Source organism: Verticillium nonalfalfae (assembly GCF_003724135.2).
Source record: "Verticillium nonalfalfae strain VnAa140/NRRL 66861 chromosome Unknown scaffold_41, whole genome shotgun sequence".
NCBI lineage: Eukaryota > Fungi > Ascomycota > Sordariomycetes > Glomerellales > Plectosphaerellaceae > Verticillium > Verticillium nonalfalfae.
In genome coordinates, this window is record NW_021167266.1 from 122,103 (window position 1) to 137,252 (window position 15,150).

A 15,150-nucleotide genomic window follows, 5' to 3' on the forward strand; every position below is an offset into this window, starting at 1 on the left:
GGCTCAGGCATATTGACTTCCCGCCGCTGCCAGTGCAGCGTAGGAAATATGATTCTTTGTTAACATCTATCCCTATGCAGCCACCCTCCGCCTCTTCACCCGAATACGGGCTCCGTCAGATGGAGTCAAGCGGGCCTCGGCCTGCCACTTCTGTTGCGGCCGCCGCCCCCGGTATTCCTCCGGGAACTCAATATCGTAGTTCTGTAGAATATACGTCATGATCATCTTCATCTCGTAATCGACGAGGAAACGGCCGGGACACGCATGCCTACCGTGCCCGAACGGCAAAAAGTGCGCTCCTGTGGACGTGAACCCGAGAGCTCCGCTCTTTGTCGCCTCGCCCTCGCGCGCACGCGAGAAGCGGAACGGATCAAACTTGCCCGCGTCCTCATGCGTCGCCTCGTCAAAGTGCTGCGGTGGCGTCAGCACCGACAGCATGCTCCCCTTCGGCAGCACGACGCCGTCCGGCGTCTTGAGCGAGTCGGCAATGACCATGCGTAGCATGGCGCGGTTGCCAAAAGACGTCTTGCGCAACGTCTCGCGCCCGACGCTGTCCGCCTTGACCATCTGGGCGATCTTAGCCTTGGTCCATTTGATATCCTGCCCGTCGCCGAGGACGTTGCGCATCTCGTCCCGCAGCACGGCAATGGTATTGAACTCGGCGTCCGAGTCGATGATTTCGAGCATCATGTTGATCATGGTCATGTTGGTCTGGTGCGTGGTGCCCATGTTCGTGATGGTCATGCGCTTGCTGATTTCGAGAAAACTAAACTCGTGGCTGCGGTGCGCCAGGCCGTAGCGTATGGCCATTTGCAACAGGTCCTCGGGCTCGTCGACGGGCTCTCCTTTCTCGGCAGCCTGAATCATGTCCATGCGCTTATTAAACTCCGGTCGCACTAGGTTGTGGAACTTGCGGAGGGCTGCATTCATCGGCAGGGCGGCAAGAGGCCCGAGGATCGGCTTGAGAAAGACGGGCACCATGCCCATGACGGCGGCCATTGTCAAGAAAAAGTTGGACACGTCAATCGTACTCTGCCGATACTCCTCGTCTCTGCCTGGTGACACATTCTATCAGCCCTGGTACGCGAGACAGGAAGATGAACGCACATAGAGGTAGGCCCATGGTGTATCGGCCAGCAGCCTGCGAAATGATGAGAGGCATAACCTTGTTCAGATCCACCTCGCGCCAGTTTTCCGTGTCTGTGCCAAATTGTTCATCGAACGCGACGCGAAGTTCGTCATTCAGCACAGCCGCAACCTTCTCCAGCACGGCGTTCATGTCGCGCTTCACAATCAGGGCGTTCCAGCTATCAATCAACAGGCGGTCTTCGCCCAGCGTGTACGTGAGCTGATCCAACTCGACGAACGCATGGCTTGAGCTGATGCTGCTGTCCTGGAGAGACAACATCCAGCGCAGAGCACTCGGTGGCAAGATGACCTCGGTGCGGAGGCCGAGCCCGGGAACCAGAACAGTTCTCCCAAACTTGCCATACTACGCAGCTTTCAGCGCTCGTGCTCAACAATGGGGGTTACTCTTGACGCCACGGAGGGGCTCACCTTTTCGTAGGCCTCGCGGAAGAGGGCCTCGCAGTCAATGTAGTAAGCTAATCTGGTTCTCAGGCTGAAGTGGCCGGCGCCGGGCTTTTCTCTGATGCGCGGCACGTTCGAGGGGTATTGAATGCCGAAAGCAATGCTCAACAGGGTTGCGGAAACGAGGATCGCTATGGAGATGAAAATCACGGCGGCGATGACGTGCCAAGGCTGCAGCGGTCTCACCAGGGGTGAAAACCGCGCGATGGCTGCTATCATTGGAGATGACGGCTGAAGCAGCGATAGGCAGGGACCTTGGGTGCACGCGACGATACCGTTGTTCTCTTGATTCTACCGGCCACGAAGCCATTTCGTGAGTGGGCGTCGTCACCAGCTTAGTCAGACGCAGGGATGGAGAGTGTTGTCTCAGTTCTACAGTCCGACAGTGTCAGTGCTCTTTATTGAGTTCGAAGCTATCATCATTGAAGATAGGCGTGCTTCGGTGAGTGCGCGGTAGGGGTCGGTGAGCGGGGAGATACCCCGCTCTTGCCCCTGAATAGAGCATTGCTTCAGTTGGACACTGAGTGATGGCTTTCGCTCGGACGCGTAGGCTTGCTCACGCGTAGAATCCCTTCCTGGCGACATAGTCCGATGGGCGTCTTCGTCATTGTGGTTGAACACCTAAATCGGCGGCTCAGCCGTGGGGGCTCATTTCCTCTGCGACGGCCCTTGACGGTCTGTAACCCCCGGAAGCGACCAAGCGACCTACCCCAACCATCAGTAGAGTTCAGGAATGCCCTTGGCGCGTCTACCTAGAGGCCAGCGATTGCACATGACTGGCTCGCATCCTTCAGGTGTGCTGCAAGTTGTGGTGGCTGCCGCTGCCGAGTGGCGAACGATGACCACCCAGGTCTGCGCTCTCTTCCCCTCTCCCTCCCCCTCTTCTCTGTCCTTCGCTCACCTTGTTTCCTGTGCAGCGGTTGCGGCGTACGTCAACTGTTTTGTGGTGTGCGACGAGTGGTGCCAGAGCACTACAGTCCGACGCACATGTTGAGCTGGTAGGTCAATTGACACTCCCGAACAGCCAGGTGAAGGTGAAGACAAAATGCATGGAAGTCCGGATCTGGTAGATGGACAGCACAGTCTGATACCAAAAGATGATATCTTCATCGCTCTATGATGCCTTACGATTGATCGGAGCAAGGGGCGGTGCCATCTTCGCTACACTGAATGTGCAGCAAGGCCTACTCACACTGGTGGGATCGTGCGATTGCTCACTGCTCGGCGACGATACATGAAGCACGATACCGATCAATCGGCCAAGCATTGTCATGAGTTTTTCAAGATCGAATTACGTCTAATTAGTTGCAAGGAACCTCAGGAGTGACTTGATTTCGCCAAAGTTCGCCATTTATCCGCACATTGACGTCTCAGGCATGACAGAGGGATGAGCAGAGGAGCAGTCTGCTACTCTGGGGTCCAACATGCATACCAGTTGAGCGGTCGTCTCCTCTAAATTCTCTTTCTTTGATAGTTGTTCGACAGTTCGACTTTGATGAAGAATAGCATAGAGCTCGACTCTCTAGTCGTCAAGGCTCATAGTGACTGCATGGCGACTGTCCGAAGCCACGGGGACCCTCATCGGTAGACTGGCTTTGCCGTTTGAAGCACTAACAGTTTCTTGTACAAAACATCACAACCATCATCATGCATCCAGGTAAACATGGCATTAAAAAGATTGGCTAGAACGGTGAATGCTGACAGAAATGACTACGATCAGCGCAGGCCGCTTGCATGTCAATTATCACACCCATCAGTTGAAGCGATCATGAATTTAACGAAGTTGTGTTCCATCCTTCAAGGTATTGTACGAGTCACCATCTAGGGCACGCTCTAGTATCTAACCTTCCTCCTCTCACCAAGCTGCTTTCATCGTACACATCATGTCTACGCCAGAATTCTCACTGCGTCCAACAAGAGCTTACTTCCTGACATTGTTGAAGCGGTCAATGCCGTTGTTGATCCGCCTCTCCATACCCTTGGCCATCTTCTCGAGCGGCAGGCGCCTCTCCATGGCCTGGACGGTGCGGGCGACGGGGGGCTCGACGCGCTTGATGCCACGCTCGGCCGAGGGGGTGAAGTAGCTGATGTTACGCTCCCAGCGGGGCGCCCACTTGGCGGTCTGGGAAGCCAGACGCTGCTCGGCGCCGGGAATCATGAAGTAGAGGGGAGCCAGGGCGGCAACGGTAGCGGCGCCGTAGCAGAGGGTCTCGGAGCCCTTGGTGACGGGAATACGGGGAGGCATGATGACTACGCATAGTGGTCAGATTTACTGGGAGGATGCAGTGGGGAGGCGATGAGGCCTTACCTGGTGTGAGGCGGTTATTTGTGGGTGGTTGTGTGGTTGGGCAGCGACGTTACGAGGGTGTAAGTCGACTGCGATAAATGAGGAAGCTGTTGTGAGAGGCAGCTGTGAGAGATCGGTTGATGTTGATGTTGTTCTTTGAAGAGGTGATGGTGCTTGATGATGGATGGTGGTACGAAGAAGAGAGAAGGCTCTATGTCAAGAAACGAGAGGTCGAGGGGACACCTTTAAAGGCCATTCGATCAGGGGCAATGCTTCAGCTTCGGGGGGATGTGTGTGTGTCTGTGTCTCGACTCATTCGTCCAGACCGAAGGGCAAAGCGTGCGGGGTAGAAGGCACAGTGACTTTGAAACACCACGGCGAGGCACCGGTGAGCGAGGTACTATCAACATCGCATCATCCCAGACGTCGTCACGCGGGCAAGCCACCAATGCCCTGCTCGAAAGCAACGCGAGAGGAGGGGGTGATCACTGCGCGACCAGGCTCGTTGCGTCGCAGTCGAGGGCGTAGTATTGGGACCGCGCGTTTCTTGGTTGAGGTATGTTATGCAGCTGTGTCGTATTCCCCTCCCCAGCGAGCTTCTGGCCGCCACTTCCGTCTTTACAGTGGTATGATGCTTCCCTATCGTCTCCTGAGCGACAGGCGATGATGAGGACATGCTCCGGATGATGGCTTCAATTCTCTCATTTTTGACCCATTTCGATCGTTGTTCTGAGGACAGACAGTCAAGCCATGACCCCCTATTCTACCCAAAGCACAGTCGATGCCGATGAAGTCCAGTAGCACAGTAATGCCCAGGGGCTCACTGGCCATGGATCTTTCCCAGGCGTTGCTTTCAGTGGGGGCCCCGCCCGGAACCCACTGGAACCCACTTCCCCAGACAGCTGTGGCGAGGGTGGCTCTGGGGAAACAGGCGCTAATACAGGCGCCGCCGCCCGCAGCCCCGCTTCCCTGCTTGGCCCATTCCAGCTGACCTCAGAGCCTGAGGGCTCAGGCCATAGCCTACCTTGGGTGCCTAGGTGCCTAGGTAGGTAGCACACCAACAGCATCCTGCGAGCCATTGGTATCGATTGATTCAGTCATCAGAGCTGCTGTAGAAAAGAAGGCGTGTCGCCCACCGATAGCTGGCACATCCAACTTTTGTCGTTCGTCTTCAACGCTCGTGTGTGCTGCCTTCGCTCGGATTGAGAGCGTGGGAAGCTGCCTGGCGATGCCCCTGCTCCTCTCGGACGGGGAGGATCCGCGGGCATCACGTCAATCAGGATCAGGCTAGCACCAAAGCGCCAGCAATGCCCGCTCCCAGACAAAACACCTCGAATAGATACAGCCCCCCCACAATGCCCAGCCATGTCCAGCCATCGTGGCCCACAACCCGCCGTGCTGCAACCAGGACGGGAAACGCATCGCATGTGAAGTGGACCGCCGCCACGCTCACGATGGGCCTCGACCGTGTCACTGGGACTCGCAGCCCCAGGCGACAAGGCACAACTTTCTTTGCCTCTCGAGCTCTCGACGTCGCCGGTGGACAACGTTCTCTCTTTCAATTTGAACCTCGTTTCTGCAACCCGGGTACTGACTATGCTGCACAGTGGAGCCGGAGATAGCTCGACAATCGCCCCGTCAACCACGAGCGGCAAATCAGCCCACGTGCTGCCCCTTCAACGGCACGCAAATCGTCCTGCCGATACGCAGCTTGTCGCAGTCCAAACCAACATTGATGCCCAGCAGCCCCTCGACGCTCGTGCCCTTGTCCTCCGCAATCGCCCAACACGTGTCCCCCTTTGCAATCCGATATTCCGCCTGGCCGATGCCGCAGTCGAGCTTCTCGACGGGCGCCTTGTTCCGATACAGCAGCCAGACGACACCGCAAAGGAACAACCCGATAAGGACGAAGAAGTTGAGCAGCGGCGCCCACGACTGCCGCCACGACTCCTTCTCGTGCTCCCACCGCCGTGGCGTCCCGGGCACGAAGGGTTCGCTCTCAGCGCCCTGTGACCCTTGCGTGAGACGGCCGTATCTGTTTCCCGGGGCGCCCTCCCAGTGGTTGCCTTCGCTGTCGCGGTAGGAGTAGGTCTGCGTGTCGGCATCGTAGCCTGTGCGGGTCACGCCCTCGGGGAGGCGCTCTTCGTCGGTGTCGTACTGGGAGAAGCGGGACATGGCGGACGGGGTGATGGACCTGAACAGGTGAAAGAGGGGGTTGCCAGTAAGTCTTAAGATAAGAAAGCTAGATACCAGACAGGGTCTGTTTGTGGCTTAGGTACGATGGAGATGATCAGGCCAGCATAATGACGCTCGCCATGCTTATTACTGACCGAGAGCAAGCACGGCAGCACAGCCCCCCGGATCGTTTCAGAGGACGAGTCTTACGTCACCCGCGGTGAATCTGGACATGATGACCCACTAAGCCAGCACGTGACACACTCGAGAAGCTATGGCCACTCGGAGCCAATTCAGCAGACAAACACAAGCTCCCCCAAACCCTCGTGGTTCTTGGGGCCACAGGGCCTTCAGTGAACGCAGAGTGACGGGTTGACAAGGCTGCAGAACGGCCAGAAAGAATTCCACTTGCCTCTCGAAATTTCATTTGCCCGCTTCCGCACCCGCTGCCTCGTTGTGTACTTTTTTTCTACGTCAGCTCATCATCTCGCTGCCACATCAGACGCGCCAACTTGCTATGCAGAGCGTCGGGCAGGAGTCAGCCCCAGTCTCAGCCCCAACCGACAGATACAAAGCAGGACCACTGCCCATTTTGCTAACGACATGTCAACCAAATCAAGAGCAAAAGCCCACTATGGCTGATAGAGTCACCTACGACTGGAAGCTCACCTCGCGCTCCGTCTCTTTGCCGTTTCGCCTGTTTGGCAAGCGATTCTCGGCTGGGGTTTGGATCCGACGAACAGAGGACAAGGTGGCACCGCCGCAGTCTTCTCTTCTAGATGCCAGTACCAGTGTCTTTATCTTCCGATCCAGACCATCCATCTGACTTGCGTAGGCCCGTGATGCACGCAAATACGAGTACCAGGCCCTCCCGGAGGGACGTTGCATCCGCGTCCTCAAGCTCCATGCTGGGGTCGGGAATGAGCCCCTGTATGGTACTCTCTCCAATTTGGCTCTGACAGACGACGCCGAATACGAAGCACTCTCCTACGTCTGGGGCGCCAATATGAACGCAAACATCATCTTCTGCCAGGATAATCGGATTCTGAGGCTGGGCGAAAACCTAACTGATGCGCTGTACTCGCTGCGACACAAGAAGAAGGACAGAGTCCTCTGGATTGATGCCTTGTGTATCGATCAAGAGAATCTGGAGGAAAAGTCGAGCCAGATTCCGCTCATGGCTGAAATCTATGCCATGGCCAGCTCAGTCGTCGTCTGGCTCGGCAGGCCGACGGCGCACTCGCAAACCGGGCTGGATATTCTCGCGTTTCTCGCCGGCAGTGACAAGTTCGACGACAATGCGCCCTGGAACCGCATGGAGATCCAAGACGTGACCGCCGCAATCAGAGACATTATTGACCGGTACTACTTCCAGCGTCTTTGGGTCGTGCAAGAGGCCGCTCTCGCGCGGCGTGTCGCGTTGAACGTCGGACACCTGATGTTCGAGTGGACGGGCGGGTTGGCTACGCGCAGATTCCTGGCACGCATTAAGCTGGCAGAGCTGTCGCCCACCTGGCAAACGTCGGGTCTGAAGGAGATCGATTTCCGACCTCTGCGCGAGTTGTTGGAGCAAAGTCTCGCCGCCGAGTCGAGGCGCAACGGCCGCCTCGAGCTCCCTTCACTGCTGGATGTTGCGCACTCGATCCGCAACAGGCAGGTTACAGACCATCGCGACCGCATTTACGGTGTTATGAGTCTCGTTACGCCGGCTCAAGTGGCGGGGTTTGTGCCGGATTACTCGAAATCTTGGGAAGAGACATACCTACAATTCTACGACTTGGTTGAGAGACAAGTTTTGGAGGATCCAACAATCACACTACAGGATGTTCTGAAGCATGAACAAGGCGAGTCGGCCTCGGCCTAGACTTCGAGATCTCGTTCATTACCGCCCAGTTCTTTGAAGTGTGCAAACAGCCATCAACGCATGCCCAAGAATGACGAGACAGTCTCAGCATTATCCCGAAACAGCGACCATGTTAGCCTATTCAGCGTTTCTTTCAAAATACTACCTAGCCTTACGCAGTTTCAACTATCTCGATGTCCGTAAAGTCGGCCGGGTCCAGAGCTGGCTCGCTCTTGCCGAACGCGTATATGCCAAACATGACGCCTGAAAACGCACATCCTACGGGAGGAGCAATTGTCAGAGCTTCTGACGTGCATGACACACTGGTTCTATTGTCTCCTGACGAAAATGACAATGTGTAGTCTTTGGGCTTTGCCTCGATTGACAGATGTATCGGCTTCGAGGTATCGAGCTTCTTGCCAGTGTCCAGTAGGGGATATGTTGTTTTGAGTTCACCGTTCTTGCCTGTCGGCTCCCGAACCACGATTGTTTGGAGCAGGCCACCGCCAATAGGATACGCGACCGCTGCGATGCCGATAGATGCGTGCGAGTATTGGTTCCACCATAGTGTGACGCCTGATTCATATCCCAGCCTGCTTGGCTGGAAAGACATCTTGACGCGGAAAGTCTCGTTGAAAGATGTCTGTTTTCTCAACAAGAGCGCTGGCGATTCAGGACTCGTGAGCTCGTAGCAGTTTCCGTGGAGTCGAAGATATCCAGGACGCTCTGTCAACGAGTGGCACCGCTTAATGGGTGTATCTGTGAAGAGTCAGCTGGTTCAAGGGCCACTTGTCTGCACAGGCGCTTACTCTTGTGGTACCATCCTAGTTCCAGATCAGGCCTCGACAGATCAGCCTTCCACTTGATCCCGCTCTCATCAGCCACCGCCTTCTTCTCGATGGAATCTCTGCCGACAGTCTCCAGAGTGACGTTGCGGCCGAGGTTGAAGACAGGCCAATCATCCTCCCAATCGACCCGAACCATGAACGTCTCCCTGCCAAGCTGCGGTTCAAGCCAATTCTCACCATTCTTGACAGGTCGCACACCTAGCAAAACACCCCACCAGTTACCCCTGTCGTCCTCAAATATGTCGGCGTGTCCCGTCCTCTGCACCTCTTCGTCCGGGCCGTTGTACCACAGAGCCTTGCCCTGGCCCTCCCAGGGCCCATAAGGCCCCTGTTCGCTACGAAGCACCCATTCTTGGTGGCCTGCTTCCGTGCCGCCCTCTGCTACGAAGAGATAGTAGTACTTGCCCTTCTTCATGATATGCGATCCCTCGGCCACACCGAACTGTGAAGCGCGGATGAGCTGTGGTGGAGTGAGCGTGCGGCCAGACGGCAGATCAATCTCCGAGACATGGATGGCGAAGTCTTTGAGCTTCAAGCCGGGCGTGCGCTGCGCCATGCGAACCGTGGTCGAGAGGTACACCTTGCCGTCGTCGTCCCAGAAGAGCTGAGGGTTGCGTTAGTCTGCAGTTTTCTAGATCTTTTTGAAAAAGGAAATGACAGTCACCCACATCTTGGTCGAACCCAGGATTGTCGAAATAAACAGGCTCGGACCACGCGCTATCGTCCCAAATGTTGTCCGTCCAGACATAGAAGCCGCGGGGGAAGATGCGCTCGTCCACGGCCGGGCGATAGCGGTGAAAGACGCCGTTGGTGAGGTACCACCGCCTCTCCTGCGGACGGTACCGCAGCGTGCTGGCCCAGGAACCGGCGCCGGGCTCGACAGTGCGCATATCCATCTGGCTGCGGCGGTTGAGGGCATGGCCGATGAGCTTCCAGTTGATAAGGTCCGTCGACGCGTAGATGGCGGCGCCGGGGAAGAACTCGAACGTCGAGGTCGAGAGAAAGTACGTCGCCGGTGCCGTGTCTGTTGCGGGCACGACGCAGACCGTCGGGTCCGGGTTGAAGCCCGGGATGATCGGGTTCGTGAACGTGGCGGCGCCCTCCGAAGACGTCATGGTTTCGAATGGTCCGACGGGATGGCGCAAAGTGACTGGTGACGGAGTGAAGGTCAATTCTCCGAGCCCACACTACCAGGTCGATGGAGAAATTGATGTCGGTTATGCCGATTTATATCAGCCTCAGGGCCGTTTCGTCCGCATTGATCACAGACCCGAATCCGTGGGAGGAAGCGGGTCTTCCCTTTTAGCCGGGGCTCGTGGTGAGTTATTCCAGCAATCAGACCACGGAGCTTGGCTAGCCGAGTGGAGCCCGTTCCCCTCTCCGCGGCCGGCACCCGTGCCGATGCCAAGACCGAAGGGTCGCAGTGTGGGAAACCACCACGTGGTGTCTCGATGTGGTGCTCGTTCGTATTACACTGGGAGAATGACATGACTGTATGATCCAGGCACTGATGCCTGTCTTTGGCAGGCGTCTACGAGGTTCGTCGGCTATGAGGTGGCCTATCGCTATATCTGCGGCCGAAATGCGAGGAACGACGAGCACTCAGGGTTACTCTAGGCCCGACTAACATGGCATTGATGTGGCTCGTACGATTGGCCAGCACTGTTGAGACCCTTTTTTAGAAAAGCTGTGTGTTGGAGGATGGCGTCAAGCAGGTGGCCGTGTTTCAGGAGAACCCTTCGGAGCCACGGCACACGGGGGCTGATTAGGTGCTAAGGACCACGAGAACGTGTGTACAAGGACTGTGGAGGGGCGCTCCAAGCTGCAAAGGCCCAGAGTTCAGATGTTTTCCAACCCTCCATCTTGATTCTACGACCTGCGGACCTAGTGCAGAAGGCCTCTTCACTCTGCTCAACCCCACGATTTAATACTTCAATCCGAAACCTAACTGGGAACCGCTCTAGAGGGCTGATCAACCGTTAGACAAATTTCGTTGATAGGAGCGCAGGGGGCTCGCCGTTCGACTGGGTCCAGTCTTTATCACGTTTTATATCTGCACCAGCTAGCTCAAACAGTGCAGAAACGTATGGCCATCGAGACCTTCCAAGTAGCTATCTCCCCGAGAGCGTAAGGGATGAGATAGAGATAACTAGTGGTCTGATAAGTCGCGCTCAATTGGGACCCCGAAGCATGATCGTGCTATTGATGAATGGACAAAAGGAGATGTTTACGCATGATGATACAAGCTTGATATTCGCTGGTACTGTCAGGTCTAGATTGATCAACGTCATTAGGGTGAAAATATGAAGAGGAAACCGGAAGAGGTTTTATAATTGGAGAAGCCGGTGCCCGAAGAAAAGGACTATTGCTTTTGTCTAGTCATCATTGACACCTACTTTTGAGCCATTCATGTTACGTTGTTGCGCACCTTTTTTCAGGTATGATACGACTAGCGATAGTCATGAACATGCGTTCAGAGTATGACCGAAAGATAATCAGAGTATATGGGTAGCATGGCTCGAAGGGACCGCCCCTCGAAAGTGGAATGTATGACAAAGCTTTCTTGTGAGGCTCAATGAACTTAAAATCGAGCCTTGGCTACGAGCTCCTCAGACTGAGACTTAGTGCGTACGACAAAGGTTCTATTTAGAAGGGAGATTCGGCAAATAGATAGTGAGAACTCCCAGTTCTATAGTATATTGGTTTGTGTTGAATCTATAAACAGAATACCTCCTCGTATACATGCTATACGTTCTGTAGTACATGAAATAAGGTGGAGGTACAACTTTACTATGATCTCATATAAGGTTTGGCTATACCTGTGAGTTTATCATGACAGACTACACTTCAACCGTGGCATTCGTAACTCTGGTGAATCCAACCCCCGTGTACGCTGTAGTGTCCATCAAAATAGCCTTTGCTCCACCCCTAAAAGCATGACCCAGCTACTGAAAAGACATGCGTGCAGATTCTACAATTTGCTGGATGAGTGCTAACTTGTCGTAAACGTTTTCCAGTTCTGCCTGGGCCAGCAATTAGGTTCTTTTGTTTGTGCTTATCCCAATTCAGCCCAGTTATATCGTCAATCTGGCATTAGGGCTTACGTCATGGAAATCTAGCTTCTATAATCTTGAAAGAATGGCCTGGCCTCACTCTTGTTTAGATTGCTTGAAATACTTCTATGATGTGAGTTGGTCAGCAGCAGCTTCGAAATGGTGACATGAAATGCATTGGTAAGAGCTTATCAACGTTTATTCAACTGAGTTTATGCCGCCCACTTAGGTCGAGTGCACCCGTGGCAGCCCGAATCGAACTAATAGATGGTCATCGCGTGTAAAACCTACAAATCCTCAAAGAAGAGGGTTGCTTTCTAGCTTTAAAAGGACTGCCTGGCCTAGTAGCTTGTCAAGCAAGACCCAGCACTCCCCATTGTCAAAGAGCACATCAACGAAATCCTCAAAATGCGGTATCTTTTTCTTGGACTTGTGGTCACATGCCTAATTTTTGTCATCAAGGCCTTGCATATTTTCCAAGCTCTTCTCTCCCCGCTTCGAAAAGTATCAGGACCATGGTACGCCCCGCTGACAACTCTCCACTTGCGATATCTTTTTTCTACGGGAGAAATCTGTACGCTAGTAGAGAAGAGTCATGATAAGTATGGTCCAATCTTTCGTCTGGGGCCTAGACATATTTGGGTTTCGGACAAAGACTCTTTCAAACAAATATTGTCAACTGTAGACCTGCCAAAAGTGCCATGTATGCCGAAATCTCCCGAGACAGAAAGAGCCCTGGCCTTTTTGGCGAGATGTGAGTAGTGAAGAAGCCATTTCCTTGAGCTAGCCGAGAAAGATATGGAAGAACTCTGGCTAATTACAGATTTCTAGCCGATTCCATCCCCATAAACGTCTCAAGCGGTTTCTGTCGCCAGCCTTCACTGTGGGCTATGTGGACAATCTGGAGCTCGTCTTCCAGGGCATGGTGAGAGACCTTCTCGAACAATACAAAAACCGTCTGGTGAAACATTCAAGCTGAGCAAGCGATTGAGACTAATCCTATGGACGATCTCCACAGGGCTGCTCTTGACATGTAGGTGTAGTTCGGTCTACGGACCGTTTGAATGTTCTTTTGCTGATTCCTTCTGGTGACAGAATGGGGGAAAGCGCCTTCAGCAGAGGATTTGGGCAGGTGAACCCAAAGAGCTCGTCAGGTGACGCATACATGGATGAGATCTGGAAATCTATTCCAAGAGCCATCTTCGATGGCCTCGCAGACAGGTATAAGTTATGAAGAGCAAACTTCGTCAAGTGGCTATAAGCCTTGATAACAGTTTTCAGTATGTTTACGCCAAGAGATTCCTGCGAAGTATGGGCCTGAATGTCAATTTCGACTGGCCCAAGCAGATGACAACGGTATGACGGCCACAGTAGCGTCTGTTGATCCCATTGCGCTCGCAGCACTGACTCAATAAGGCCATTGATTCGATCATGAAACAACGCACAAGGAGAAAGGAAAGCTCTTCTCCAGACCTTCTCCAGTACATCGTTGAGAATCGCAGGAGGCCGAACACAGAAGAGACTATGAGCTCTCGCGATGTATTGGACCAAATGTCCGAGATCCTCTTAGCTGGCTCCGAAACCACATCCGGGACTATGGCATGCCTATTCTTGGAACTACCGCGCAATCCTCGTGTGCGTTCCAAGCTCCTAACATCACTCCCCCCCAAGGATCCCCATGATCTTGGCGATATTGTGGAGAGAAAAACTGTCCGAAGCAGTCCAGAATACCGGTATCTTGAGGCTTACATCAAGGAAAATCTCCGCTTGCATCCTATTGCTTCCGAGATGGGCCGGCGAACCGGTGATCAATGGATCAATTTCATGGGCTACGATCTGCCTCCGCATACGGTAGTTTCGGCTTCCTACCGAGACCTACATCGAGATCAGAGGTATTGGCCAGAATCATTGAGTTTAATCCCTGAGAGATGGCTGCCGGATGATCAAAGGGGTGATATCCCTGCTGCTGAGTATGTCCAAAATCTCAAGACAAAATTAGTTCAGGCTAACTTTATTGTCAAGTATCACAGCGTACTTCCCATTTGCTGCCGGCAAACACTCTTGTATTGGAGTCAAGTACGTCATTCTATGTCTTGAAGGAGTAGTTGATGCTGCCTTGAGATTTCTTCGAAGCTTCACCTGGGCTGAAATGAGAATGGTTGCAGCCAACCTTCTCTCCAGATATGATAGAATCGAGGTCCCTGGGCAGGCAATTGACTTTCGTCAGTTCACTACCATGCAGTTTCACACGGGCAAATGGAGAGTCATTATAAAGTCACGAAAGTAGACAAGAAGGTGTGAACGCATAAGCAAAAAGACTGTATCTACAGATTTTCAACCAAGTCGTCGGCTCGCGGAACCAGGTCATTCTAGTAATCTGGTGTAGTTGATTACTACGACAGGGCCTTAACTTAAATCGATCGTCCGATACTTCAAGGATATCCTAAGAATAGCTAGATTGAATAAATATTCAGACTTCATCCATTACCTAGGATTTATGAAGTGACCTCCGCTCACGTGGCCCTTTTGCAGCTTCGGCTGTGCCTGGGTGTCAGTGTTTGGTGTAGAGCAGAGTGAAGAGACCCTCGACACGTGGTCCGCAGGCAATAGATAGTAGACATCTAAATCCTGGCCCTCCGCAGTCCTTATGTCCACGTCCTCGCGATCCTTAGTCCCTCACCAGCCTCCGTATTCGGTGGCTCCGCAGGGCCACCCGACAAATACAAACGACTTTGAAGATGCGGGTTTGAAGGCATATAACGGCACGATATGATCATGACATGATGACGCAACACGTTCAGAAAATCTAAACACGGGCTTCATCGCTTCTCCACCAATCATTCCAGCCCTTACTGGGATCTCGGCACGCGCCAAATAAAACATCAAGTGTCAGCACTGCCATTTATGGAACTGCACATTTGACTCCTTTTCTATCACGAATGACAGGAGAGCTCTTGGCGGGCGATTGGGCTGTTGTTCGTCATGGCTGGGGGGACAATACAACGGGCGTGTATCAGCGACATGAATGATTTGGCGTATCGATCTTGCCCGCCTTTCTAAGAGAAGCAGCGCCCATTTCAGTCACAAAGTTGATGAACCAGTCCCAAGCGATCACGCACGCCAATCAGCAAGGTAAACTTGGTCATTTCGGTCGGACTGTTATGAAGGGACGCCGCCATAACCATGGGGGAATATAGGCAAAGCGAATGGGAAGAAAACGAGTTGGACTAGAACTGGCAATATTGCTCATGTCCACTTCTGGCGACCAGTTTGTGACTGCTACGGACTGGCCCTAAGAGGGATGAGTTCTAGATCTTATACGACCCTAAGCTTCAATGGGCTTCAGCTATTCAA

General features: G+C 53.6%; 6 protein-coding genes across 6 annotated transcripts; 2 read left to right on the forward strand and 4 right to left on the reverse strand.

Moving 5' to 3' along the window:
* Positions 1-72: 72 nt before the first annotated feature.
* D7B24_006138 (uncharacterized protein) lies at positions 73-1,809 on the reverse strand (the record flags this gene model as incomplete). Its single annotated transcript, XM_028640277.1, has 3 exons — positions 73-1,055; positions 1,108-1,492; positions 1,558-1,809. 3 exons carry the CDS (start codon positions 1,807-1,809, stop codon positions 73-75), a joined length of 1,620 nt encoding a protein of 539 aa, XP_028495533.1.
* Positions 1,810-3,511: 1,702 nt separating this feature from the next.
* Positions 3,512-3,835, reverse strand: D7B24_006139 (uncharacterized protein; the record flags this gene model as incomplete). Its single annotated transcript, XM_028640278.1, has 1 exon — positions 3,512-3,835. The coding sequence occupies one exon, from the start codon at positions 3,833-3,835 to the stop codon at positions 3,512-3,514; it is 324 nt and encodes a 107-aa protein (XP_028495534.1).
* A 1,698-nt stretch (positions 3,836-5,533) lies between these two features.
* D7B24_006140 (uncharacterized protein) lies at positions 5,534-6,052 on the reverse strand (the record flags this gene model as incomplete). The annotated part of the gene is made up of 1 exon (XM_028640279.1): positions 5,534-6,052. The coding sequence occupies one exon, from the start codon at positions 6,050-6,052 to the stop codon at positions 5,534-5,536; it is 519 nt and encodes a 172-aa protein (XP_028495535.1).
* Positions 6,053-6,686: 634 nt separating this feature from the next.
* Positions 6,687-7,916, forward strand: D7B24_006141 (uncharacterized protein; the record flags this gene model as incomplete). Its single annotated transcript, XM_028640280.1, has 2 exons — positions 6,687-6,803; positions 6,888-7,916. The coding sequence occupies 2 exons, from the start codon at positions 6,687-6,689 to the stop codon at positions 7,914-7,916; spliced, it is 1,146 nt and encodes a 381-aa protein (XP_028495536.1).
* Positions 7,917-8,067: 151 nt separating this feature from the next.
* D7B24_006142 (uncharacterized protein) lies at positions 8,068-9,858 on the reverse strand (the record flags this gene model as incomplete). The annotated part of the gene is made up of 3 exons (XM_028640281.1): positions 8,068-8,654; positions 8,705-9,347; positions 9,412-9,858. The coding sequence occupies 3 exons, from the start codon at positions 9,856-9,858 to the stop codon at positions 8,068-8,070; spliced, it is 1,677 nt and encodes a 558-aa protein (XP_028495537.1).
* Positions 9,859-12,497: 2,639 nt separating this feature from the next.
* D7B24_006143 (uncharacterized protein) lies at positions 12,498-13,158 on the forward strand (the record flags this gene model as incomplete). Its single annotated transcript, XM_028640282.1, has 5 exons — positions 12,498-12,550; positions 12,628-12,721; positions 12,789-12,829; positions 12,892-13,017; positions 13,071-13,158. 5 exons carry the CDS (start codon positions 12,498-12,500, stop codon positions 13,156-13,158), a joined length of 402 nt encoding a protein of 133 aa, XP_028495538.1.
* Between the last annotated feature and the right edge of the window lie 1,992 nt (positions 13,159-15,150).